We start from the raw sequence: 26,040 nt of genomic DNA, 5'->3' as shown, positions 1-26,040 counted from the left end.
GGGCCTGAACACACAGTACCACTGCTTCTCCCAAATCCCTGCCCTCCCACAGAGAGCTTCCTAGCATCTCCTTCAGGCCCAGCTCTTTCTCTCTTGTCACTATCAATTTTCCTTGCCCCCCTGGTGGCCCCAGATTTGTCTTCTCTGTGGCGTGATCCAGGCTGTAAGAGGGCCCAGTGCCCCTCCTTCAGTCTTCCTGTCTTCTGATGGCAAAGGAACCTTATCGCTTCACTCCACCACTCATGGACCTGAGACCTGAGCCCTTCTCTGATTTAGGCATTCTTCCCCCCAAATGCCTCTGAGAGGCGTCTAAAGGGGTCTAAAGCTGGAGGTATCTAAGGGACACTGTTATGGGGATCCTGGTTATGGGGTTTCAAACGTGTCCTCTAGGTTCCTCTTTCCAGCCCCAGATCCTTCCTTCCTTTGAGCCACATTGCTTGGGCACCTGCGTATGCCAGGCTCTGCAGAATGAGCAGGAGGGGCCCAGGGGACTGTCAGTCCCTGACTGCTCATTCATTCCTTTTCAGTCATTCATTAATTGCTCCTTCCACCTTTCTGCTTATTCACTTAATCTTCAGTCAGTTAAATGCACTGAGCCCAGCCCTGTGTGGGGCAGCACTGGGCACACAACCCTTGAGATTCAGGGTGAGTCACTGTCTCTTGCACCTCGGCTCTCTGGGGACCTGGCCCAGCCAGTGTGTGAAGTCTCTTTCTTAGCTACAGATTCTGCCCATGAGGTTCAGAGGGGAAGTAGCTTACAGTCAGGATGTGGCCTAGCCACTGTCGCTGTCTCAGCATCATGGAGAGGAGGATTTTCTTTCCCTCATCTCTAGGACTGCTGTGTGACAGTCTGCAGGTGGAGCCCTGGAGGATTGACTGCAGATCAATTTCAGAGGCATTTCCTATTTCCTGGCTCCTGAGCCGAGCCAGGGCAGGAGGCGGTGCTCTCTCAGTCCCTTCCTGCTACTTCTTCCCGTCTGCCTCTGGCTCTCTAGAAGTGTCTCCCACACACCGTCTCTTTGCCCTGTCTGTTTATTTCTGTGTCTGTTTCCTCCCGCTCCATTTCCATTTCCTTTCATTTGCATATCTGTCTTTTCTTCTGCTGCTGCTTTTAGATATTGTATTTTTTTCTTCTCTCCTTCTCTCTGCCTCTGGGTCTCTCCTGCCTGCCTGCCTTCCAGCATCCATTCATTCAACAAAGATACATTGAGCACCTACTATGCGTCAGGCCCTTTTCTAGGCATGGGACATTCAGTGGTGAACAAAACAGACAAAAATCCCTGCCCTCAGGAAGGTGACACCCTACTGCGGGAGAAGGACCAAATACAAAGGGACATCTACAGTGTGTTAGATAGTGTCAGTGTGCCAAGGAGAAAACCAAAGAAAGAAAACCAGAAAGTGGCAGGGAGTAGTCAGGAGGGATCTCCTGAAGAAAGTGGCATTCGATTAGACATTGGGGAAAGGCCATTCCAGGCAGAGACAGCTTGTGCCAGGCCCTGATCTGGGAGCAGCTTGTTAAAGAGGAGGAGGCCACTAGAGTCATGGCAGAGTGGGTGGGTGGGGGGAGAGTGGGAGGAGTGGGCAGGGTGTGTGTGTGTGTGTGTGTGTGTGTGTACCCATGTGTAAGGCCTGCAGGGCCCAGATGGGCTGGGAGGGAGACCTGGGAAGGACTGTCTCATTCCTTTGCTCCCTCTGCCTCTCTTCTCTTTCCCTGGGGGAGACAGAAGGCAACCGGACAGGCAAGCACCCAAGCTGATGGGGGATGACCTTGTACCCTCAGGCCTTTTGGGGCATTTGACCTTGCACTTCAGCAAGAGGCCAGGCTTCCAGAAGCAGGGGTGCTGGGCCCACATCCAGTCTGGCCAGTTCACTTAAGTCAGGGACCTCCCTGTGAGGATGTTACCCCAGCTTCCCTCTTTCCTCTCTGGTGCCCACCAGGTCTGTCTGTCTGTCTAACAGGCTGTATCTTTTCCTGGTGGCGTCTTGCCACATCTCTACCTGTCCCTCTCTGAGTTCTCCTGCCCTGACTCCCTCTGGCCCTCTGCCTCCTTCTCTTTTTCATTGTCTAAAACTCTATTTCTCTGTCTCTGGCACCCCCTCCTCCAATTCTTTTATTGTCCTTCCCCATTCTCTCATTCTCTGGCTCTTTCTCTTTGTCCATGTCTCTCTGGGTCTTTGTCAATGATTCCCTCCTGAGGTCTCTGTTTATTTTTTGTCTTTGGTCCTGTGTCTATGAGTATGTCTATTTATCTCTCACACTAGGTCTTTGTTTCTTTACATATGTCTGTCTCTCTCTCTGGCATCTTACATCCTTAGTGTGTGTGTGTGTGTGTGTGTGTGTGTGTGTGTGTGTGTGTATGTGTGTGTGGTGTGTTGGAAATAGAACCCAGGGTCCTTGTGCTAGGCAAGCACTCTTCCTCAGTCCCTGTCTCTGAGTATCTCTTGCTCTGTCTCAAGACCTGTTATCCCTGGGCCTCTGTCTATCTATCAGTCTATCTCTGTCTCTATCACTTTCTCTGCAGACATCCATCTCTTTCTCTCTCCCTCTCTTTCATCTCTCTCTGGTCCTGTCCCTGGCTCTATCCCACTAATGTTTCTTTGCCTTTTCCCACGTTCCCACCTTGGTCTCTTCTTTCCCTCTCTGCCATGCCCCTACCCAACCTGCTGCCCTTGTGGTCCCGCTGCCAGTGCCTCCCTCTACCTGGGCCTCTCCCCAGCCCTTCTCTCCCCATCCCCAGGAGCCAAGAAAACCAGCTACAGGCTCAGCAGTGGATGCAGAAGCTCCATGACCAGCTTGGGCTGCAGCACTTCCTCCGAGACTGCCACGAGGTAGGACCTCTAGCTGTGCTGGGGACAGTGATGCCCCCTTTCAAAGGGAGAGAAGTGCTTCCAGGGAGAGATGGGGGGCGGGGACGCCCCGTCTAAGTGGGTCGCAGTGCGATGTTCATTCTCTGCCGCCAGGAGGCGCGCGGAGCTGGGGCGCAATGCGCATGCTCCACAGATCCCAGCCCGCCTACGCGGGCTCTGGGGTGGAGAAAGGGAGGGGCCCCAGGCGCCCCTGGCAACGGCGCGCGTCCGCGACAACGGGTCCCGCGGGGACGAGCGCTGATCTCACTTTTCTCTCCAGAGATCTGTGAGAAGTGCTCTGCTCCAGGAGAGGGGCAGAGTGAGGTGAGAGTAGGGGTTGGAGCCTCTGGAGTTCGGGAGTGGACCAGCTGCCAAAGCACTTCTGTGATAGATGGTCCTGAACAATGCCTTAGCCCCTTTAAAGGTCTCCAGGAATCAAGCTCTTTCTCCTTAGGGATGATCTACACACACACACACACACACACACACACACACACACACACGGATGGGCCCAAATCAGAGATGGTCCAAACTCCCTTTCCCAGTGGAGACTGTTCAGGAGCCTCGCTGCTTTCCCCTCCTTCCCATAGACACCGTTCAGGACTCCAGCCACATCAGATGGCCCACTAACCATTTTCTTAACTCCACAAAAAGAGGTGGGCCTGCCCCCCAATTCCTCTATCTATGGGACCCAGGATCATCTCCTCCCCATGATGACCCAGGAGCCAAGTTTCCTCCAACCAAAGATGGTTCAGGAACCAGATCCCTGCCCTCTTCCCACCCCCAACTAAAGACGGTTTGACCCTCTCCATGTTGAACCCCCCCATGGAAGATTATTCTCCCCAGAAATGAAAGAGACTAGTGCCTCCACGCCCCTCCCCCATAGCCGAGGGAGGCCAGGATTGAAGCCCTTAGAGCGGAGTCCAGGAATCCATGTTCCCTCTCCTTCCCACTGGAGACTGCTCTGAAGTATCATAAGAGATGTTCCAGGTCGCCCTCCCATTCCCTACCCCCATATGGTGGCCAGAAACCTGAGCCTCATCCCATTAGAGATGGTTCGGGAGGCCCTTCCAGCTGCTATTCAGAGTCCCCACCCTCACAAGGCTGAGATAGTCCGGGACTCGAGCCCCCCTCCCGCCATTAGTCCAGGAGGCCCCCCTCGCCATGAGATTATTCTGGACCATGGAGCAATGATCTGAGATGGTGCAGAAGTCCCCCCAACCCGAATTTCGGAGAGGGTGATGATTCCTCCTCCACCCCCAACCCGGGCCTCGCAAAGAGGCGGGCAAGGAGGCAGGCAGGGGGCGCGCGCGGGCGGGCGCGCTGCCGCGGCGCGGGGGCGAAGGAGGGGGCGCGCGTCCGCCGGAGGCTCAGCTGTCGCCGCCGCCGCCGCCGCAGCCGCCGCCGCCGCCGTCGCAGTGGAGGGGCGAGTGCTCGCCCGCCCGCCGCAGGGACGCCCCGCCAACGCCTCCGCAGCTTCAGGTCTCGGGGGCGCGAGGGCAGGGGGCTGGAGCGCGCCCCCGCCGAGATGGGCGAGGGAGGGGGGCTCAGGGCGCGTGCCCGCCCGCCGGGGCCGCGGGAGGGAGGGGCGGGGGCGGCGCGGGGGCGGGCCAGGCCGGCGCCGGGACCCCCGCCCTGGGGGAGGGGCAAGGACGCCGGGAGCTGTCCGCGGTGCTGGTGCTGGTGCTGGCAGGACTGAGGGGCCGGACCCCAGGGGAGGGAAAAGGAACAGGGGGGACTTCCAAGGCTACTCCCAGGGTAGTCTGGATTTGCCCTGGGGATCGAGGGGGTTTCAGAGTCTGTAGGGTGCACTTCTTCGAGTAATGAGAGGGGCCTGGTATTTGCCCTGGAGTTGGGGGATTCTCTGTCTTTGGGGACTTGCATTCCTGGTTCCGTCGGGGTTTGTCAGCCTGGGATGTTGGGGGCTAGTCACTTTTGCGGAGCTCTTCTTTGGGCTATGAAAGTCTTGGATTTGCTCCAGGTCTGAGGGGCTCTGATTTGGAGGGCTTTTCCTTGGTTGTTGGGGAATCAGACTTTGCCTTTGGTGATGAGAGGGGGCAATTGCTTTGGGGGGATTTACCTTGAGGACGGGGTACTAGCTCCCTTAGCGGCTTTGCCGTCACTGTGGGCTGTGGTTGCCAATGGACTTTTCCTTGCCTGTTGGGAACCTGTGAATTGAGTTCGGGAATTCAGCATTTAATTTGGAGTATGTGTGTGGTGTGTGTGTGTGTGTGTGTGTGTGTGTGTTTTATATGAGTGTGAAGCTGTCCCGGACCCCTGGGGGAGCCCTGTGCCCAGGATATGAGGTGGGGTTTGGACCGCTTGGGGTTTGTCCTTGGCTATGACTGCATTTGCCTCCCTAGACTGCTGAGCTGGAGTCTGTTGTTTTTTTTTTTTTTTTTCCAAGAGGGAGGAGGAGTATCTTGTGACTGGAGGGGGGAGGAGAAGAGGGAGGAGCCAACTGCCCCAGGTACCAGGTTTGGTCATGAGTGGGGAGGTTCTAGCTTGGGGAACAAGTTTTTCCTTGATAGGAAGGAGGTTCAGAAAGCAGCACTGTGATTGGTCTTGTAGGCAGTGACAGGAACCACTCTCAGTGCTTGCATTTTGGATGATGGGTTTTGTTGGTGGACAGGAGGACTAGAACTAGCTCTAGGTTTGGGTTGGTTGTCTTAGGAGGTTTGATTTGATCCATACTGGGGAGTCCAGGACTATATTTTGGGGTAGACAGGTTCAGGGATCTGGAAGGCATCCTTGTCACTCACATTTGGGGAACTGGCTTAGGTTAGAAGCATGAACTGGTCATGGTTTGAGGAACTGTAGCCTTAAAATCCCAGGGCTAGATTTGGAGTGCCCTGTACACTCATTATGGGTACTGGATCTTAATTTTAGGAGATGATCCCACTCCAGCTTGGAAGGCTGGTTTCTTAGGGATCTAGGTTTGGCAATAGTTGGGAGGTTGTTCTGGGAGTTGATCTAGCCATCATGGAGGGCAGAGGCTGGATTCTTCAGTGGGAACTTCAACGGATACTCTCAGAAAGGGGTTGAGGATCTTGAATTGGTTCTCATTAGGGGTGGCTAAGACTGAGTTGAAGGGTCTAATGTTACTCTGGGTGGGGCTGGGGCTGAATGGGAAGTTAGCTAAACTAGGACTGGAGAACTTACCTTGGGGATTGATGTCCCTCCAGTGATAGGAGGCTGACTGACTCAGGAGTCCTACCTGGGGGCTGGCAGGGTAGAGGAATGCTTCCCCCAGAACAGGAGAGCCACAGGGTTTTGTGTTTGGGGGCCTCCCCTTCATCTTACTCCCAAGAAGAGCTTAAGTCCCCCCCCCCCCCGCAACATAAAGGCTCACTTGCCAAGGTTTTTCTACTTCTTCCTCCTCCCCCCACTCCCTACCCCTAGCACCCCAGGACCTGGACATGGGACTTCCTGAAGGGGAGGGGGGACTGGGCCCCGGTGGCAGGGAGGGGGACCAGCTTAGCCCTCCTACCCCCCTGCCTAGCTGGATGGCTGGATCCATGAGAAGATGCTGATGGCGCGAGATGGTTCTCGAGAAGATGGCCACAAGCTGCACAAGCGATGGCTCCGGCACCAGGCATTCATGGCCGAGCTGGCTCAGAATAAGGAGTGGCTGGAGAAGATCGAGAGGGTGAGGAGGCAAGGGGCTTCTCTGTCCACATGCTGGAGGCCTCCAGGGAGCTCATGAATCACTTCCTACATTCTCTACTGCTGTCCTTCTGGCCTCAGTACCCCTGAACTGGTTCAAGCCCGCCTCCTGTCTGCTGCTAGCTTTTTGACTTGAAGTGATTCATGTAACCTCTTCAAGCCTCAGTTTGCCTATCTATAAAATGGCCAGATCTCTTCTAAATGGTGCTTATAGCATCCTTTTTGTTAACTCTTTTACCCATTCTCATGACCTCCTCCACCAGACTTCCTTCCACACCACTTGGGGTATCTAAGATAGAAGGTTGAAGCATGCCTGGGAAGTGAGCTTTGAGTTCTGTATCCACGCTTCTGTCCCTAACTCCCTGCCTCCCTCTCTCTCCCCATTATCTCCCTGTATCCCCTTACCCCACTCCGCATTTTCCTGTCCCTCCCCATCACCTGCCCTTTTCTCCTCACCTTCTGCTGTCTGCTTACCTGGGGCAGGAGGGCCAGCAACTGATGCAGGAGAAGCCGGAGTTGGCGGCCTCCGTGCGGAAGAAGCTGGGTGAGATCCGGCAGTGCTGGGCAGAGCTGGAGAGTACCACCCAGGCCAAGGCCCGGCAGCTCTTCGAAGCCAGCAAGGCCGACCAGCTGGTGCAGAGCTTCGCGGAGCTGGACAAGAAGCTCCTTCACATGGAAAGCCAGCTCCAAGATGTGGACCCCGGTGGGGACCTGGCTACGGTCAACAGCCAGCTCAAGAAATTGCAGGTATGGACAGGCTGCCCAGCTGGGGGCTCCATGCACCACTGTGGGGTAGGCAAAGGTCAAACCCTGCCTGAGAGACTTCAAACTGAGGGGATTGAATGCAGGAGTCTATTTCAAATGTGTGGACGGGGCTGGAAGAGCAGAAAGGGAGTACGGAGGTGATCCAGCTAATAGGAACTGTGGGAAGCATCCACTCCCCACCTGGGCCTGGGGCACAAGGGAAAGAGGGGCCATTGAGAGCCAAGAAGCAGTGGGAGAATAACCAGCCCAATGAAGGTGTCTCAGGATCCTGGCCCTATTTCAAGAGTGGAGAAACAAAGGTCCAGAGGTGGGGGAGTGGCTTTGCCCAGGGTCATGTAACATAGTCAAGAGCTTCCTCACTTGTCAGCCTATGGGCTGAGTCCCCACTGACCCCTCCCAGCAATCCTAGGAGACTGATACTATTATTAGCCCTATTTTACCAATGGGGAAACAGGCACAGAAGGTGAAATGTTTGGCCCCATGACAGTCACAGCTTGGTAGCTGGTCGATGCCCAGGGCACAATGGTCTGATGTGGAATATGGCTTGAAGTGTGAATATAGGTGTTGCTTCTCCCTCCCGAAGTGTGCTGGCTCCTGTCTTTATATGCCAGGAGCAATGCCTGACTGTGGCCAAGGAGAGACCGAGGACCTGAGAGGGGGCTGTCCTTGTCTAGGGTAGTAGTGGCAGAGCGCTGATTCCAATCCTGGTCTCTCAGTTCTTTGCTGTACCTTCTGGATGTGCCTCTGCACTGTTCAGCTAGAAGCACTTGGCATAGAGTATACCCAAAGAAGAGAAAAGAAAAAAACCTCAAGTGTGTGCTCATAATCCCAGTGACTTGGGAGTCTGAGGCAGGAGGATCACAAGTTTGAGGCCAGCCTGGGCAATTTCACAAAATCTTATCTCAAAATAAAAAAGTAGAAGGGCTGAATTCGCTCAGTGGTGGAATGCCACTGGGCTTAATCTCCCTCCCATAAAAAAGAAAAAAAGAACACAAATAGACTGATAATAAAAGCAGAAGTCACTGATTAGTATTTATTTATTCATTTATGCATCAAATATTTATTAGGCACCCACTGGTGTTGGAATACAGCAGGAGATAAATTGGATGAAAGGTCACTGACTTCACAGGGCTCGTGTCCTGGTGAGGAAGACGGGCAAAGAAGCACAGAGAAAAACAGACCTCAATGTGGTGGCCCTTGAGGTCAGGACTTGATACACTGAGGCTCTCACATCTTTATCTCCTCCTTTAGACACTTAAGAGTTAGCAGATCTTCAAAGAGCCCTTGTGTGTGTGGATTAGCCCTACTGATATTTACCAGGTGAAGAGTGAAAACAGAAATGTTCCAATTATTGATTCACTTTAAGCAATTTAAAATCCATCACATTAACCCCAATGGCCCTCTTTCATAGACGAGAACTTTATTTTCCAAAAATAAAAAAAAAAAATAGTGAGAAGATTGGCATTTCTATGTTGGCAACTCGCAAGTCCGGAATAGAAGAGCCAGCCTCTCCCACCCGCTCCAAGGCCCAGTCCATTTATACTGCCTGGGTCCTCTGGTCTCTGAGAAACTCCACTGTATCCTCGTGAGAGAATGAGAACGCTACAATCCAGTGACACTTTTTCAGTTATCCTCAGGTACCCTTGAGAAAGCCACAGCACAGAAAGGATCCATGACTAGCCCAAGGTCACACAGCTACCAAGTGACCGTTCAATACCATGCTTAGTTCCCGTTCATGTTCTCCCCTGATACTCCCAGACCACAGTGCGAAACTGTAGTGACCCTCTTACTGGTCTCAGAAATCAATCATACGGAGGTGCAGACTCCACTGGCTGGATAGGCAGCGGACACACAGGGGTAACTCAGACACAAGTCTGCTCTGAGGGAATGTTCTAGAATGTTGGCAGAGGTGAGAGTGGCCAGTGGCCTAGGTGGTCAGACAGGAGCATGCAACCAGAAAAAGCTGTCAAAGGCCACAGGACAAGAGCCTGCACGGAGGAGGCAGACAGACTGGGTTTCCAGTCCCAGCTCCGGCATGTGCTCTCTCCTTCCCTGAGCCTCATCTGCCACCTTAAGATGGACTGTATCACTGGCACGGTGGCGTACGCCGTAATCCCAGCAGCTCAGGAGGCTGAAGCAGGAGGATCACGAGTTCAAAGCCAGCCTCAGCAAAATCCAGGTGCTTAGCAACTCAGTGAGACCCTGTCTCTAAATAAAATACAAAAAAGTTCAGTGGTTGAGTGTCCCCTAGTTCAATCCCTGGTCCCAAAAAAGGACTATACCTCTGTGAGGCTCCCCGGGTCAGATGACATCGTGCACAGAAAGGACACAGTACAGAGCCAAGGTGCAAGAGGGGTGGGGAGCCACAGGCAGAGCAGCCAGGAGCCTTGACCTCCCCGTGAGAAGGAAGGGAAGGACTAGGAAGAAGACAGCCACCAAGACAGAAGCTGGGACCCTTAGTCAGGCAGAGCAGCCAGCCCATGATGCCACTTCAGGGAAAAGCCGGGAAATAATATCTCACTTGACTCTCCTCTTTCTTTCCTATCTCTTGCTGCACTCTCCTGAGTTTCATCTTTTTTTTTTTTTTTTTTTGCTACCTGGGATTGAAATCAGGGCATTTAACCACTGAGCCACATCCCCAGCCCTTTCTTTTTGTGTTTTATTTAGAGACAGGGTCTTTCTGAGTTGCTTAGCACCTTGCTTTTGCTGAGGCTGGCTTTGAACTTGAGATCCTCCTGCCTCAGCCTTCCGAGCCTCTGGGATTACAGGTGTGCGCCACCACGCCCGGTTGAAAATTCTTAGTGCTATTTGAACGAGGGATCCTGCATTTACAGTTTGCACTGGACCCTGCAACTGCTGTAGCCAATCTGGAGTCCAACCTACCTGGAGGCCAGAGCCAGGAGCCAGTCCATGCCTTGCAAATAGTGGAATTGTCTCTTCCCCTCCCCCTACCCCAGGGCAGAGAGCAATGTGGAAAGCTAGACTGCAGGTCAAAATGGGCAAAGAAAGACATCTGACAACCATTATCTCTAGGGTTATTGCTTATTTTACCACGATCACTAATTCTCCTCCAGCAGCATATGATAGTGGCTGCAGGCACAGATTCAGGACCCAGGCAGGCCTGTGTTTGACTGGGCTCCAACCCTGTCAGTGTGATGCTGAGCAAGTGACTGCCTCTCTCTCTGAGCCTCAGGCCCTTCCTCTGATTAGTGACAAGGACCCCAGTGCTAACCCACCCTTTGACACTAGAACTGTGGTGGACGGTACCACATCACAGTCAAGGGCATAAATGCTGTCCTGAGGTCAAGCCCTGACTGTGGGACTCACCAACTGCGTGGCCTGGAGACATTACTTATCTTTGTGCCTCAGTTTCTCCTTCAATCAAATGGATACACTCATAAAGGTCATGACCTCCTATGTACCTTGCGAAGATGAAAATGCAGAATATAGAGTTTCAGAATTGCAGCCCCAGCGAGTCTAACTGAGATTCAGTGTGTGCAGAGGTCTTTGAGGTTAATTGCCTTCACCCTGAGGGTATGACATTACCATACGGTATCCAGAAGTTACTCCAGTTCCTCATCTCCCCACCTTTGCTTTGGTTCTATTTATGTGATTCTTGGTTACTGTGTTTGTGCCCAGATCCCAAGTAGGGCATTACCCCTTCTCCACGTCCACGTCCTCTGCCAACTGAGGCTCTCCCCCGCCCCCATTGTGCAGGCGCTCTGGATTCCTCCATCCTGGCCAAGCTTGGTATCATCAGACTTTTTAGATTCTTCTGGGTGTGAGGGTGGGCAGTGACGATTCACTGTGGTCTGTGCATCTGTGTATTTTTCAGGCCTGGTGATCTTGGGCGTCCTTGTCCCTCTTTTTGGCCACTTAGATTTTAGGAAGGGGATTTAAGGTCTCTGGTTTCAGCCAGAGTGTACTCTGGGGGTGGGAGCATGAGTCCCAACCAAACCCAGCACCCCATGAGATGGGGTTCTCCTTGTCCAAACAAGATGGGACAAAGGACTGACTGACAGCAGTCACAGCCATGGGGGCCGGAGGCAGTTCCAGTACAGGACTCCGGGGCTTTTTGCCCAGCAGAGGGAGCCCAAGGCAGAGAGTGACCCAGTGGGCCACTGGCCCCAGATGGAGCCCAGCTGGGCTTTGGGAGCTGCACTGGGGAAGGGAGGGGCCTCCTAAAGCCCTGCTGTCCCCTGGGGCCTTCCTGCAGGCCCAGGCACTGGGTGTTTGCAGGAGGGAGGGTCTTGGCCGTCCAGCTTGGCCTGTGTCCCAGCTCCCCACTCAGTCTGTCCTTCTGCCTCCATCTCAGTGTCTCTTCCTTCCATTCTGCTTTCTCAGGCTCTTCTGTCTCATTTCATTTGAATTCTCTGTATCCACCTCCCTTGATCCTCTTTTATTCTTTTTGGGCTCCCCCCTGTCCCCTCAGCCACTGCAGCAGGGACCCTACCTTCCAGGTCCAGGCCATGTGACCCAGAGTCCTCTCTCAGGGGCCCCTGCCCAACTGTCCTTTACTGGTTGCGAGACCAGATGGTGGAGCCCCAAGTCCTGCTTCCCAGCCCTCAGGGGCCGGCCACCTGGTCTGGCTCAGCCAAAGACTTCTGCTTGGAGGGCTGGGGGCCGGTCTCCTGCCATCTGAGGGGCACCAGCAGGAAAATTCACTGGAGGTTCTGAGGCTGCTGGGCGGAGTCTCTGGAGACCCCTGGCCACGCCCACCTCCACCCTACCTAAGGCTCTTTCTCTGGCCAAGGAAACCCCCTCTGCCCCTTTTCCTTCTCTGTTCCACTTTCTATGTCCAGCTCAGTGTCTTGGGGCAAGAGTCCACTTCCCAAGCTCTGTGATCCAGGGCTTGAACCTTCATTCCCCTACTGTGTGATCCAGGGCACTGACCACACTTCTATGAGCCACACTGCCCAGTTATAGAGAAGCTTGGGTTTTGTGATCTGACGGTCCTTTTGACTCTGGTAGTTTCTACTCTGGGCCAGCCGCTCTCTGAGCCTCAGTTTCTTCAAGTGGAAACTGGGAAGGCAGCAAGATGGGCCCAAGTAGGAATAAGGTTGACCTGGGGGTCAGGGCTTGCTATGTCCTACCTAAGGTGTCCCTCCCACCTGAGGCTGTCCATTTTGAACACCTATTTAATGTGTGTCTTTTTTTTTTCAAACATGGGGAAAAAATTCAGAAGCACAATGGTCATTAAAAATACACAGAAATGATCAGCTTCCTTTGCCACTAAGGATAATGCAAATTAAAATAATTGTAAGCAAGAATCTCATCTTTCAGATTCTGTTGTGTTTTGAAAACTTTGATGTCTTTTCAAAAAATGAATACGAAGTATATATACCATATAACCAAAAAGTGCAAGTTTTAAAGCTCACAATTCAATGGTCTGTGGTAGATTCACAAAGTTGTGCGACCCTCGCCACTAGCAATTCCAGAACATTTCATCATCCCCCAAAGAAACCCATATCCATTAGCAATCACTGCCCATCTTCCTCCCTCCCAATATCATTTGTATCTATATGGATTTGCCCATTCTAGACATTTCACATAAATGGAACCAAACAATATATGATCCTTCATGTCTGACTTCTTTCACTTTACAAAATGTTTTCAAGGGTCATCCATGTTGTAGGATGAATCACTAATTCCTGGTTCCTCTGATTTTATTTCTTATTTTTACTGTTTTTTGTGGTGCCTTCTCTCAGTGTTGTGGTGAGAAGCTCAAATAGAAGGATATTACATAAAAAGTAAGACATCTTCCATATGCAGTTCTACTCCTCAGGGGTTTATTGGCTTTTAAAACTTTCTTCTCTGTCCTTCTAGAAATATTCCATGCACGTGCGTGTACACGTACACACACACACACACACACACACACACACACACACGGTGTGTATCCCATACTAGAACTTGCCTTTCTTTTTTTTAATATTTTGTTTATTTAGTTGGACCCAATCAATATCTTTATTTTATTTTTATGTGGTGCTGAGAATCAAACCCAGGGCCTCGCCTGTGCTAGGCAAGCGCTCTGCCTCTGAGTTACAACCCCAGCCCAAACTTGCCATTCTTACTTCACAAAATATCCTGGACATCCTTTCTTGTTCCAGATTTTATCTTCTTAAAATTTTTATTGGTGCTTAATAATTATACTGAATAGTGGGTTTCATTGTGGCCTATGTACATAACATAATGTAGTCAATTTAATTCCCTGGACCCTGTTCTTTTAAACTGTTGCATAATATTCCACAGGGTGGTTTGACAATCTCCTCTCCTCTCTCCTTCCTCCCTCCCCTCCCCTTTTCTCCCCTCCCCTCCTTTCTCTTCTCCTCCCTTCTCCTTTCCTCCTCTTCTTCCTCTCTCTCCCTCTCCGGCTCCCTCTCTCTCATGTGTGATGCTGGGGATGGAACCCAGGGCCTCACACATGCTAGGCAAGTGCTGTACCTCCATCCTGACAGTCTGTCTAACCAGCTTTCTGTTCAGAGACCTTTGGGCTGTTCCAACCTTCTGCAGCAAGCATTCCTGTCCATACATATTTGATCCCATGTGCAAGTAAGTGTTTCTGTATAAAATGATCCTTAAAGTACAATCTCTAGACCAAAAGGATATGCATTTTATTTTTTTGATCAATATTGCCAAATATTCTCCTGAAAAGACAGTGGCCACACCTGTTGGTTGAGAGCTGTCTTCTCCCCACATGTTCACCATCATTAGATCTCTGCCAATTTGAGAGGTGGGATCCTGGCTTGTGATTTTTTTTTTGAATTTTTAAATATGTCTTAATTAGTTATATATGACATTAGGATGCACTTATGCACTTTGATATATCATGCATAGATGGGGTATAATTTCTCATTTTTCTGATTGTACGTGTTGTAGAATCACATCAATCATACAGTCATATATGTACATAAGGAAATAATGTCTCTTTCTTTCTACTATCCTTCCTATCCCCACATCCCCACCCCTCCCTTCCCCTCCCTTCACTCCCATCTACCTAATCTAAGGTAACTCTATTCTTCCCAACACCCCCCGCCTTTATTGTGAATTAGCATCCACCTATCAGAGAAAGCATTTGGCCTTTGGTTTTGGGGGATTGGCTTATTTTGCTTAACATGATGTTCCCCAGCTCCACCCATTTACCGGCAAATGCCATAATTTCATTCTTCTTTAACGCTGAGTAATATTCTATTGAATATATATGCCACATTTTCTTTATCCCTTCATCTATTGAAGGACACCTAGGTTGGTTCTGTAGTTTAGCTATTGTTATTATTTTTATTAGCATTTTCCTTAATAGTGGAGGTTGAGTGTCTTTTTGTGTATTTAGTGACCATTGTATTATGAATCTTATGTTTGCAGGAAAAAAAGGATACACATTGAATCGGTGTTCAAAATATGTAGCATTAAAAGAAATGTAGCATCTTTTGCAGAAGTAGAAAAGTATCAGTCCCTGGAATTAGCCCATCTCAAGTCAGGAGGCCACTTACTGGAGGGTTTTCTTCTAATGAAAAATTGGAGCTTATAACCATGGAATCTCAGACCATATTTAAGTTTCCTGAGTTCTAATACATTGTACTGTTTCTGTTCATCACTATGATGATTTTTAGGAAGAATAATCCTTTGTGAAGGAGATCCTAAGATGACTGTTCCTTTTCTCACTTCTGCATCTTGTAATTGCACCTTTTAAATTTCCATCTTGTGTGGTTTTGATGTGTTCTAAAGTCTGATTTTTTTTAACCCATTTTTATTTCCTTATGAATTGTGAACTCTATCAGCTGGGACTCTCGGGTGGATTGATCATTTAAATTATATCCTCAGGAATCTCTTCACTTCTGAGCCCCACTTTTGTGTGTTGGGCTCATTCTCTCTCAGGGGGTCCCTAGTACCCCAGGTCTCCATCCTCTCAGCCTAGGAACCCCACGGGAGGAAAGTGGGCCTCGGCTGTAATGTACAATTTTCCCAGCAGAAGTGGGAAGACTTTCCATTGCCTCTTCTGAGGTCACATGCCCAGCTACGTCAGTCTGATGGCCAGAGTGATTCCATGTTCTCATTGGCCGGGCCTGAGTCACATGACTGTCCTTGGACCACAGAGTTCCCTCAGCCCCTAGGGAAGCTGGTAGAGTTTTCTTTGGCCCTGTTTAGGTATTCCTGCCCCAATCCTGGGGGGCCAGGGGGAGTTCATTGTTCCGACTGGCCTCACTTGGGCCACAGTGGGACTCCAGATTCTGATGGCTCCTCAGGACCCGAGAGTAGGATCCCAGGCGCGGGGAAGGAGGGACTTCATGTTGGACAAGCAAAGCCAACAGCCGTACACTACAGAACCTTGGAGTAAAAGTCCTGCCTTGCTTCTTGAGTTTTGGTTTACAGTCATTTCTTGTAATCTGTTACCACTTAATTTTATTATTATTTTGTTTTCTTCTCTAGACTTCATCTGTTTAGAATCACATAATATGTAAATATATTCTTTTTGGCAAAATGTCTTACTAACTTAGAAGTCTTCAGTAAAATACAAAAAAATTAAAAGCTCATGAATAGTTAGATGCAGCGGCACGCCTCAGTAACCCCAGCAACTCAGGAGGCTAATATTCACCTCCAAATCCCATACTCCAAAAGGAACCCTAGTTATTATTTTGTGTACATCTTCCTACATCTATGTATTTACAAATGTGCCTGTGTTTTATTTATTTTAATGTTTAATTTGAATTTTTTTTGAGAATTTCAATATTTATTTTTTAGTTTTTTCGGTGGACACAACATCTTTGTTGGTATGTGGTGCTGAGGATCAAACCCCGGCCGCACGCATGCCAGGCGAGCGCACTACCACTTGAGCCACATCCCCAGCCCTAATTTGAATTTTTTAATAAATAAATTTTCATGCTTCAGACATCAAAAACTGTACAAAAAAAATCCTACATGAATTTTTTTTCTATCCCCGTTATCTTTCACTAGGTTCTTATGCCCCCACGATAGGTACCATCTGTTATTAATTCCTTGTTTACTCCAGGGAATTTTTATGCATGCGCAATTCACTACAAATTTATATTATATGGAGGATCTAAATTGTTCTTTCCTCTTCACAGTAACTCTTCTTATTTATTCCTTACTCATGAAGATTTGTTTAACCATTTAACTCTTCTTTTTTTAATATTTGTTTTTAGTTGTAGACAGACACAATACCTTTATTTTACTTATTTTTTTAATGTGGTACTGAGGTTGGAACCTAGTGCCTCCCACATGCTAGGGGAGTGCTCTACTCCTGAGCCACAGACCCCAGCTTTAACCATTTCACTCTTGATGGGCATTGAGGTTGTTTCCAGTTTTTTCCCCTATTATAAATTTCACGATAGTGAAATCCTTGGACACACATCTTTGTGCATATGTGCCAGTGTTTCTTTAGATAGATTCATAGAAGTGGAAGTGCAAGTGTTGGTCAGTTGTATGCATATATTACATTTTGATAGGACCTGCCAAACTGTCTTCCAAAAAAGCTCTGCCAATTTATACTACCACCCACAGTGGCAGAGCATGCTCTTCTCCCTGCATCTTTGCCGACACTAGATATTATCTGTTTTTTACAGTTTTGCCAGTCTGATGAGTACAAGAGGATATCTTGTTTTAATTTTATTTTTCCTGATGACTGTAGAGACTGGGCATCTTTTCACATGTGTGTTCCCTGTTTGCATCTGATGCTTATTTTTTTAAACATTTAAAAAAATTTTAGTTGTAGATGGACATACATTTATTTTACATATTGATTTTTATGTGGTGCTGAGGATCGAATCCAGTGTCTTCTGTGTGCTAGGCAAGTGCTCTACCACTGAGCCACAACCCCAGCCCTGGTGCCTATTTCTCTTTTGTCCCATCTTTTTTTCTTTGCTGATGTCCCACTTTGAATAAATCATAATAGAGGCCTATTGTGTGCCAGGCACTGTTCTGGGCACTCAGGAATGCAGCAGTGAATGTGACACAACCCCTGTCTTCAGGGAGGTCACATTCTAGAAGCAGGAGAGCATTAAAAACTCATGAGTAGCTAGATACAGCAACCCACCTCAGTAATCCCAGCAACTCAGGAGGCTAAGGCAAGAGGATTACAAATTTGAGGCCAGCCTCAGCAACTTTGTGGGACCCTTAGCAACTTAGTGAGACCCTATCTCAAAATAAAAAAGGGCTGGGGTGTAGCTCAATAGTAAAGTGCTCCTGAGTTAAATCCCCACTCATGTGAATAATAATAATAATAATAATAATAATGCACATGAGTAAAGACAGTCATTGAATGGTGGTGGTAAATATGGAGGCGGAGGAAGCAGAATACAGGGAAATTATCTGATTAAAGAAATCAGTTCCTTGTTCTAATTCCTATCAAATATTTTTTTCAGGTTGTAATTTGCCTTCTAACTTACGTCTATGAAAATTTTGTTGGTTTTTATGTGGTCAGATTTATAACTCTTTCCCTTTATGGGTTTAAGCTTGGAAAAGTTTTCTCCATCCCAAGATTATCAATGCAACTTGCCTGGGTTTTCTTGTGGATTTACTTATTCCATTTATGTCTTTAATCCATCTGGGATTGTTTTCAGTATAAAGAGCAAGGAAGGGATCCAGCTAAATTGGTTAGCCAGTTGGCCTATGACCGTTCGTTAAACAGCCCATCTTTTCCTTGGGGATTTGTAATGGCATCTATAAACTATGTTAATTCTCCTATGTATTTAGGACTGCTTTTGCACTTTTGGTCTATCCCTATGGCACATCGACCATCCAAACCACTCTAGCTTTGTATTTATTTTTTATGTCTGGCAAGATTAGCTCTTGGACAAATTACCTAACTTCCCTGGGCCTGTTTCCTCTTCTGTAAAACGGGGGCACTATCAACCTTAAAGGGTTGTTCTGGCAATTAATGAATGAATGGACCATGTCAGTCCCGGGGTCAGGTAAGCCTTTTTGAGAAGGTAATATTTGAGCTGAAATCTGACTGACCAGGAGGAGTGTGTCTGGCAGAGGGAGTAGATAAGGCCGAGCCCTGGGGCAGGAGGTAGTTTAGGGGGTGGCAGGATCCCCTCCCCACCCGCCCCGGGATGGTGGCGCTTCTGCAGGGGACTGAGTGGAACGGTGGGTGGAGACGAGTGGTTTGGCCGTCATCATCAAAGTACTGGAGAGCCACAGGAGGATCCGGAGGGAAGGTGGACCCCGCTGACCCTGCCCCTGTTCCCGCAGTCGATGGAATCACAGGTGGAGGAGTGGTACCGCGAGGTAGGAGAGTTGCAGGCGCAGACAGCGGCGCTTCCTTTGGAGCCGGCGAGCAAGGAGCTGGTGGGCGAGCGGCAGAACGCGGTGGGCGAGCGGCTGGTGCGCCTGCTGGAGCCGTTGCAGGAGCGCCGCCGCTTGTTGTTGGCCTCCAAGGAGCTGCATCAGGTGGCTCACGACCTAGACGACGAGCTGGTGAGGCTGGGCGCCAGGACCCCGGCGGGAATCAGGGGCGGAGTTTCGAGAATGGTGTGGGACGGAACCGGGACCAGCGGGGGCTGGGTGTGGGGGACGGGGGCGGGTCTGAGAGTGGAGGGCACCGACAGACTCAGTCATTCATTCACTTGGTCATTTACTCTTTCATATTCATGCTCACTTTCAACCACTCATTGAATCATTCATGAAGTCACTCATTTATATACTCACCAGTTGATTATTTCTTCCTCCACTATTTACTTATTACTCATTATTCGCTCATTTTCTCGTATCTATTCATTTCCTCATTCAATCATTCCCTGATGGCTTGTTCATTCATTCACTTTGATTAATTTGTTACTGACTTATCAGTTTGGGCCCAGCCTGTGGACCTGGGGTCCACAGGTAACCAGCGCAGACCCTGCAGCTGGCCATAGAAAGTTCAGAATCCAAAGGGGAAAACAGACTTGTCCCAGACAGTGACAACCCAGGGTGGTTAGGACCATGATAGTGAGTGTAAGGAGCAGTAGAAGCCCAAGAAGGTAATTGACCAAAGTTCTAAGTCAGGGAGAGCTTCCTGGAGGAGGGGATGTCTGAGCTGAGACCTGAAGGAAGAGCACAAGTGAGAAGAAATGGGAAGGGAATTCCAGGAAGCAAGACCTGCATGCGCAAGAGCCAGCGGCAAGCAGGAGGCTGCCCAAGTGCAGAAAGCAAGACAAAGCATATCACTAGAGGAGGTGTCTGAGCTTTTAGGCAAGGAAGGCCACCAGATGCCATGCAGAGGGCTTGAGTGTTAGTGGGACACAGCAGTCTTTGGGTGCATCTTCCCCTTGACTTACTCCTTGTGTCCTCTCCAGGCATGGGTTCAGGAGCGGCTGCCACTGGCCATGCAGACAGAACGAGGCAGTGGTTTACAGGCTGTCCAGCAGCACATCAAAAAGAACCAGGTGAGCTGAGTCAGGTGAGGGAGTAAGTTAGGACACAGTTGGATATCAGAAAACAACTCAAGGTGGCTAAAAACCCCTGAAAGAATTTATTAGCTCTTGTAATTGAAAAGACTGTGGACAGCAGGTCCAGATACATCCAGGTGCCTCGTGTGTGTGTGTGTGTGTGTGTGTGTGTGTGTGTGTGTGTGTGAGAGAGAGAGAGAGAGAGAGAGAGAGTGTGTGTCTCTCTCTCTCTTTTCCCTCCATATTAACTTTGTTCTCAGACCAACTTTTCCTCTCTTTATCTGGTGATGAAAGGCCTCCCGCAGGTTCAGATTACATCCCAGCAGAAAAACCAAAGAGAATCTCTTCCTCTCAAAAATTTCCATTAGTCCCAGGGATAACTCTTATTGGCTCAACTTGGGTCATGTGACACCCCCCTGCCCCCAGCTATTCATGATGGGATTTGGTTGGTTCCTTAGTCTAGCTAGGGCTGAGGGCCTGGAACCTGCTGGTGGAATGAGCCTCAATTAAATTACCTGGCCTGAGAAGGAGACAAGGGGGTTCCCCAAAGGAAAAGGAAGGTCTTATGACTAGAAGTAAGGGGAATGGCTTTGGAGCAAGGAAAAAATCCAACAAACAAAACCTCAAAATACCCATAGGGGAGGTTGTGGCTCAGCAGCACAGTGCTCACCTGGCAGGAGTGAGGCACTGGGTTCGATCCTCAGCACCCCATAAAAATAAAATAAAGGTAATGTGTCCATCTGCAACTAAAAAAATTTTTAAATGTCCTTAGGGGCAAAAGATATAGATAATCAGAGAGCGGGTACTGACCCCTAAGTTGAGCAAATTGGGGGAAGGAGCATTTGAGCCCCCCAAATCTCTGGATATTGTTCACCTCTTGTGACCTCATTTCTATATCCAAATAACAGAACAGTTGGTCTAGAAAAGAGGTTCTCAAACTCTGTAGCAGAGGACTAAAGCCCAAAGTAAGGCAAATAATAGTAATAATATTTGATGAAAGACATTTAATATGTAGCTAAGTACTGCCCACTGGGAATGGTGGCAGGGGATATGTGGATTACTTAATTCCCTCAACAACCCTATGAGACAGGTATTGTCATTTTATTTCCCCCATGTTACCCATAAATAAGTTGGTAGAATTCAACACCGAAGGATATCGGGGAGGTGGGGCCACAAACTCTTTTGAGAAGTTCATGATCATGAGATTGTGTTGCATTAAATGAAGTTCTTTCAGAGATTGGAGTCTTTCTTAGACTTTACTTTTTTATCTTAATGAAAATACCGCACGCCTTTGACAGTGTTGGGAACAAACAGAACTGCATGGTCCTTGTCACAGTTGAGGAAACCCAATCAAGAGCACTTAATGTTTAAAATGGGGGGTGGGCTGGGCTGGGCTGTGTGTGCAACGAGAGTGCTGGATCTATAGGGGCTGCCGAAGGAATCATCGAAGCTCACATTGATTGAGCCACACATGCAGGATCGACAGATATGGACGCCCAACTACTTATAAATTATACTTCAGCCTGGTTTGCAAGCCTCTGTTTCAACCTTTGGATGCTGTCTTGTATCACTAAATTTATTGGTTGAGGGAGCAGTCTGGAGCCAGCCTTCTGTGTTCAAATCCTGGCAGCCTTAACTAGCTACTCATTCTTGGGATCCTAGCGTCTCTCGTTGCTTGCTTTCCCACCCACGACATGGGGGTATGAGTTAGCGAGTAACGGCGAAACGCTGATGTTGTAACTGGCCTGTGTATCTATCTGGTAAGCGATCGGAATATTTGCTAATTGTTCCGCGGGCCCGTGCTGGTCACTGAGGTAGGTGATCATGGCCTTGAGGAATCTCTGAATACTGGTCTCCACTCGGACCTTCCAATCCCAGGGCCTGCGGCGGGAGATCCAGGCGCATGGGCCGCGCCTGGAGGAGGTGTTGGAGCGCGCGGGCGCGCTGGCCTCGCTGCGCAGCCCAGAGGCGGAGGCCGTGCGCCGTGGCCTGGAGCAACTGCAGAGCGCCTGGGCAGGACTGCGCGAGGCGGCTGAGCGGAGGCAGCAGGTGCTGGACGCCGCCTTCCAGGTGGAACAGTACTACTTCGACGTGGCCGAGGTGGAGGCATGGCTGGGCGAGCAGGAGCTGCTCATGATGAGTGAGGACAAGGGCAAGGTGCGCCCAGGCTGGGGGTGCTGGGGGCCTGGGGGCGCAGGAGCCGGGGGCCGGCCTCTGCCGCCTCATCGCGGGCGCCGTGTGCCCCCAGGATGAACAGAGCACCCTGCAGCTGCTCAAGAAGCACCTGCAGCTGGAGCAGGGCGTGGAGAACTACGAAGAGAGCATCGCGCAGCTGTCGCGCCAATGCCGGGCGCTGCTGGAGATGGGGCACCCGGACAGGTGGGCGGGCGGGGGCGGGGCCAGTTGGGGACGGGGCCAGTTTGTAGGGAATGGTCCAGCAGGTTCATGATCCGAAGGTTAGCTCTTGGCAGGGCCAGAACTGGACATTGGGGCTGGAGCCCTCGGATCTTGGCCACTGGGAGGGACCGGAATAAAGAGGCACTGCACAGGCACGGTTTAGAGGGCGGGGCCGGTAGCCTTGGGATTTGAGTGCTGTAATGGGCCTTATTGGGTGTAAAGGGGGAGGCGACTGAGAGAAGTCATAGCCCGGGAAGGCGAAGGTCTTCTTTCTACCCAGTGTCTGGGCAGTGTTTGGGAGGACAGAAAAGCCTGGAACGCTGAGATTGGACATGGGGATGGGACCTGAGACCTCCTGATATGGCTAGTGTCACCTCACCAAGCCTCTGAAAATCTTTTTCTAAGGGTGGGATCTAAGAGGGGCGCTGAGCAGGAGCCCTGTTCCAGTGAATCCCGAGATTAGGACTGGAGGTGGGTGGGTTGGCTGGCCACCCAGATCACTGGATGAGAGAGACAAGGGATCAAAGATAAGAAACTGGGCAAAACAACAACAACAAAAGGGACAAAAGCAGTAAAAGAAATTAGACAGTTCCGGGGGAGTGGAGGCAGAACTTTCTCTGGTGCTGAGATCCAAGTCCAGAGCTAATGAATCTGAGATTTGGCAGAAAACAGCTCTGCTGGAGGGAAGCTGAGAGGAAATACCTTGGGAGGGGGAGATGAGGAGGTCACAGCACTGCCCCAGAAGCCTCAGGAGGCTCCCCCTGCCCCTTCCCCTCCTTCATTAGCGAGCAGATCAGCCGGCGGCAGTCTCAGGTGGACCGCCTGTACGTGGCGCTCAAGGAGCTTGGGGAGGAACGAAGGGTGGGCCTCGAGCAGCAGTACTGGCTGTACCAGCTCAGTCGCCAGGTGGATGAGCTAGAGCACTGGATTGCTGAAAAGGAGGTGGTGGCTGGTTCACCAGAGCTGGGCCAGGACTTCGAGCATGTCTCGGTAAGCATTATTAGGAAAAACAGTGGCCACTGGGTATGCTCCTAATATTCTCTGGACCTCAGTTTCCCCATCTGTAGCATGGGCATAATAATAGCACTTACCTCATGGCTCCACTGTGAGACAAATGAATTAATATGACGTAAAGTACTTAGAACCCTGCACAGCATAGTCAGGGTCTTGCACAGGATTAGTTATTAATACTGTACCATCATTACTATTTTATTATTGTCATTTCTATTATTGCTACAGAGTGTTGGATATTATTTTTTATTATAATGACATTTATTTTTGTAATGACTCATGCCCCTCACATGATAGCAAGTTGGAGGGGACGGGTACATGCAGCACCTTTGCCCACTTGCTGTGTTTCCCCCCTCCATATATCCTGGTGGCAGGTGCTGCAGGAGAAATTCTCAGAGTTCGCCAGTGAGACGGGCACGGCAGGACGTGAGCGGCTGGCAGCTGTGAACCAGATGGTGGATGAGCTGATCGAGTGTGGCCATACGGCAGCAGCCACCATGGCTGAGTGGAAGGATGGGCTGAACGAGGCCTGGGCCGAGCTGCTGGAGCTCATGGGTACTCGGGCCCAGCTGCTGGCCGCCTCTCGGGAGCTGCATAAGTTCTTCAGTGATGCCCGAGAGCTTCAAGGACAAATTGAGGAAAAGCGGAGGCGACTGCCTCGCCTTACTGCCCCACCTGAGCCAAGACCCAGTGCCAGCTCCATGCAAAGGACCTTGCGAGCCTTTGAGCATGATCTGCAGCTCCTCGTGTCCCAGGTGGGGCGATGGTGGCCATTGGGCAAGGTGGGAGGCATGTGGGCAGCCGCGCAGACAAAAGTCAGGCTGTGGAGGAGATCAAAACAAGGCAGTGGGACTAATAGAAAGTAGACCTCAGAATAGGAAGAAATTGGACTGATTGTATGGTGCATGGAAATGGGGTAGTGACAGAAAAAAATGAGGTAGTAGGGCTGGTGGAAAAGATATGATGTTTCCATATATAGTTGGGCAATGGTTCCAAGTGAATGGTAAGATCCCAGTATGGTAAATTTAGATGGAGGATTAAAGCATAATTTTGAGAGGTTTAAGAGAAATTTGGCTGTGGGCAGATAGAAATTAGACAGCAGGTCTCTGCTAAAAATATTTTTTTCTGAAATTATTTTGATATGGAAGAGCTGAATGGAAAAGGCAACAGAGCTAATAGAAATTAGGCGGAGGGTCTGACAGGAATTGGGAGGTGGACCTAAGAAATTGGGTGGAAATGTAGTTGTGGGCCTAATAGAACTCAGGCAGCAGGACTGAAGGCAACTGGTTTGAAGGCCTAAAAGGAGATAGAAATTGGACAATTGTTTTTACAAATCATATAGATGACTGTTAGACATAGGACTCAGAGAGAGAGCAATTAAGTGATGGTTCTGTTAGAAATGGGGGTGGAGTGGGTAAGCAGGACACAGTGGCACACGCCTGTAATCCCAGCTACTGGGAGACAGAGGCAGAAGCATCACAAGTTTGAAGCCAACCTGTGCAACTTACGGAGATCTTGTCTCAAAATAAAAAATGAAAAGGGTTGGGGATATAGCTTAGTGGTAGAGCACTGCTTGGCATGAGGAAGACCCTGGATTTCATCCCCAGCACTGCTGAGGAAGGAAAGAGAGGGAGAGAGAACAGGAGACTGTAAATTGAATAGTGTTTCTAAAGGAATTGGTCTACTCGTCGGCAGTGGGTATGAATGAATAGAATGCAGGTTGGGAAACATACCCAGTGGACATCAGGGCGGCAAGGGGTTTCCTGGGAGAAATCAGATTGCTCTGAAACAAGAGAGAGGTGGGCCTGCCTGAAAAAATAGGTGGGAGACCAAAAGAAATCAGGCAGTGGTAGATTTAAAAGAAGTCAAAACCCAGAAGAAGAATCAGGAAGCAGACATGAGTAGTTGGTAGTGAGTGTACAGGAAGTCAGAGAGCAGCGGCCAGAGGATCAGGCAGCAGGTAGGAGGGAAGCCGGGTCCTGGGATCTCAGAGCGCAGCAGGCTCCGCACTCAGCCTGCAAAGGGGGAAGGAGAGGGTGGAGCCTAGGTCGCTCGCGAGAAGGGGAGGGCGGGGCCTGGGCGGGGCCGAGGGCTGCCGCCAGACGTGGCTCACCCTTCAGGTACGGCAGCTGCAGGAGGGCGCTGCCCAGCTGCGGACCGTGTACGCGGGCGAGCACGCCGAGGCCATCGCCAGCCGCGAGCAAGAGGTGCTGCAGGGCTGGAAAGAACTGCTGGCAGCCTGCGAGGACGCCCGCCTGCATGTCAGCTCCACGGCCGACGCCCTGCGCTTCCACAGCCAGGCCCGCGACCTGCTCTCCTGGATGGACGGCATCGCGGGCCAGATCGGGGCAGCTGACAAGCCCAGGTGCCCCTCATCCCACCTCGGGCTTCCTACGTGCCATTGGCAGCCTCTCTCAGCTGTCCCCCGCCCACCAACAATCCCCTACCCATAGGAAACCACAACAGCCAGTATCTGCATGGCACCCCATATGCCTGTCACTGTTCTAGAAACTTCACGTGCATTTGGACCCCTTTGGGGACTGGCATTGGGGTCTCAGAGCATGGGGCAGCCTCCCGCTCTCTGTCCTTCCCAGGTGCCTAAGACTGCCCTCCATCTCCGGGTGTTACAGTATGGGATGGGCTGGGCCAGGTTGGGTGCAGGGTAGGTGTGGTCTCTGTCAGGGTGGAGGAACACTGTGACAATTCCCATATCTTGGGGTTAACCTAGTAGGCACTGATTTACTGCTCACATAGTGGCACTATGTCAGTGTCCAACAGAAGCCAAACCTGTCCCACCGTGATTGGGAACCAGGATCCTGCCATTTGGCCCTGGGGGTCATTTTCTCAACCCTCTCAAAGGGAAAAAGACAGCAGGAGGGTCTCACATGCTGCTGGTAAGTTAGCCAGTTTATCTCCCAGGGAGGCTGAAGGCGGAGACCAGCAGTGTGCCCAAGAAGAAAAGGACCTG

At 50.2% G+C, this 26,040-nt stretch overlaps 1 protein-coding gene across 1 annotated transcript in view; it reads left to right on the top strand.

The window, feature by feature from the left end:
* SPTBN4 (spectrin beta, non-erythrocytic 4) overlaps window positions 1-26,040 on the top strand; it is a 74,464-nt gene that overhangs the window by 37,876 nt on the left and 10,548 nt on the right. The window contains exons 18-27 of the mRNA XM_081275457.1: window positions 2,739-2,829; window positions 6,350-6,496; window positions 6,997-7,260; window positions 18,490-18,714; window positions 19,572-19,661; window positions 21,543-21,821; window positions 21,913-22,043; window positions 22,847-23,051; window positions 23,447-23,827; window positions 25,193-25,437. Coding sequence (XP_081131583.1) covers window positions 2,739-2,829; window positions 6,350-6,496; window positions 6,997-7,260; window positions 18,490-18,714; window positions 19,572-19,661; window positions 21,543-21,821; window positions 21,913-22,043; window positions 22,847-23,051; window positions 23,447-23,827; window positions 25,193-25,437 — 2,058 coding nt within the window. The remainder of the gene's footprint in view (window positions 1-2,738; window positions 2,830-6,349; window positions 6,497-6,996; window positions 7,261-18,489; window positions 18,715-19,571; window positions 19,662-21,542; window positions 21,822-21,912; window positions 22,044-22,846; window positions 23,052-23,446; window positions 23,828-25,192; window positions 25,438-26,040) is intronic.

The sequence above is a fragment of the Spermophilus citellus genome, assembly GCF_964194105.1.
Source record: "Spermophilus citellus genome assembly, chromosome: 18".
Taxonomy (NCBI): Eukaryota; Metazoa; Chordata; class Mammalia; order Rodentia; family Sciuridae; genus Spermophilus; species Spermophilus citellus.
The sequence above is the reverse complement of the archived record's forward strand: the minus strand, read 5'-3'. Positions and strand labels throughout refer to the sequence as shown.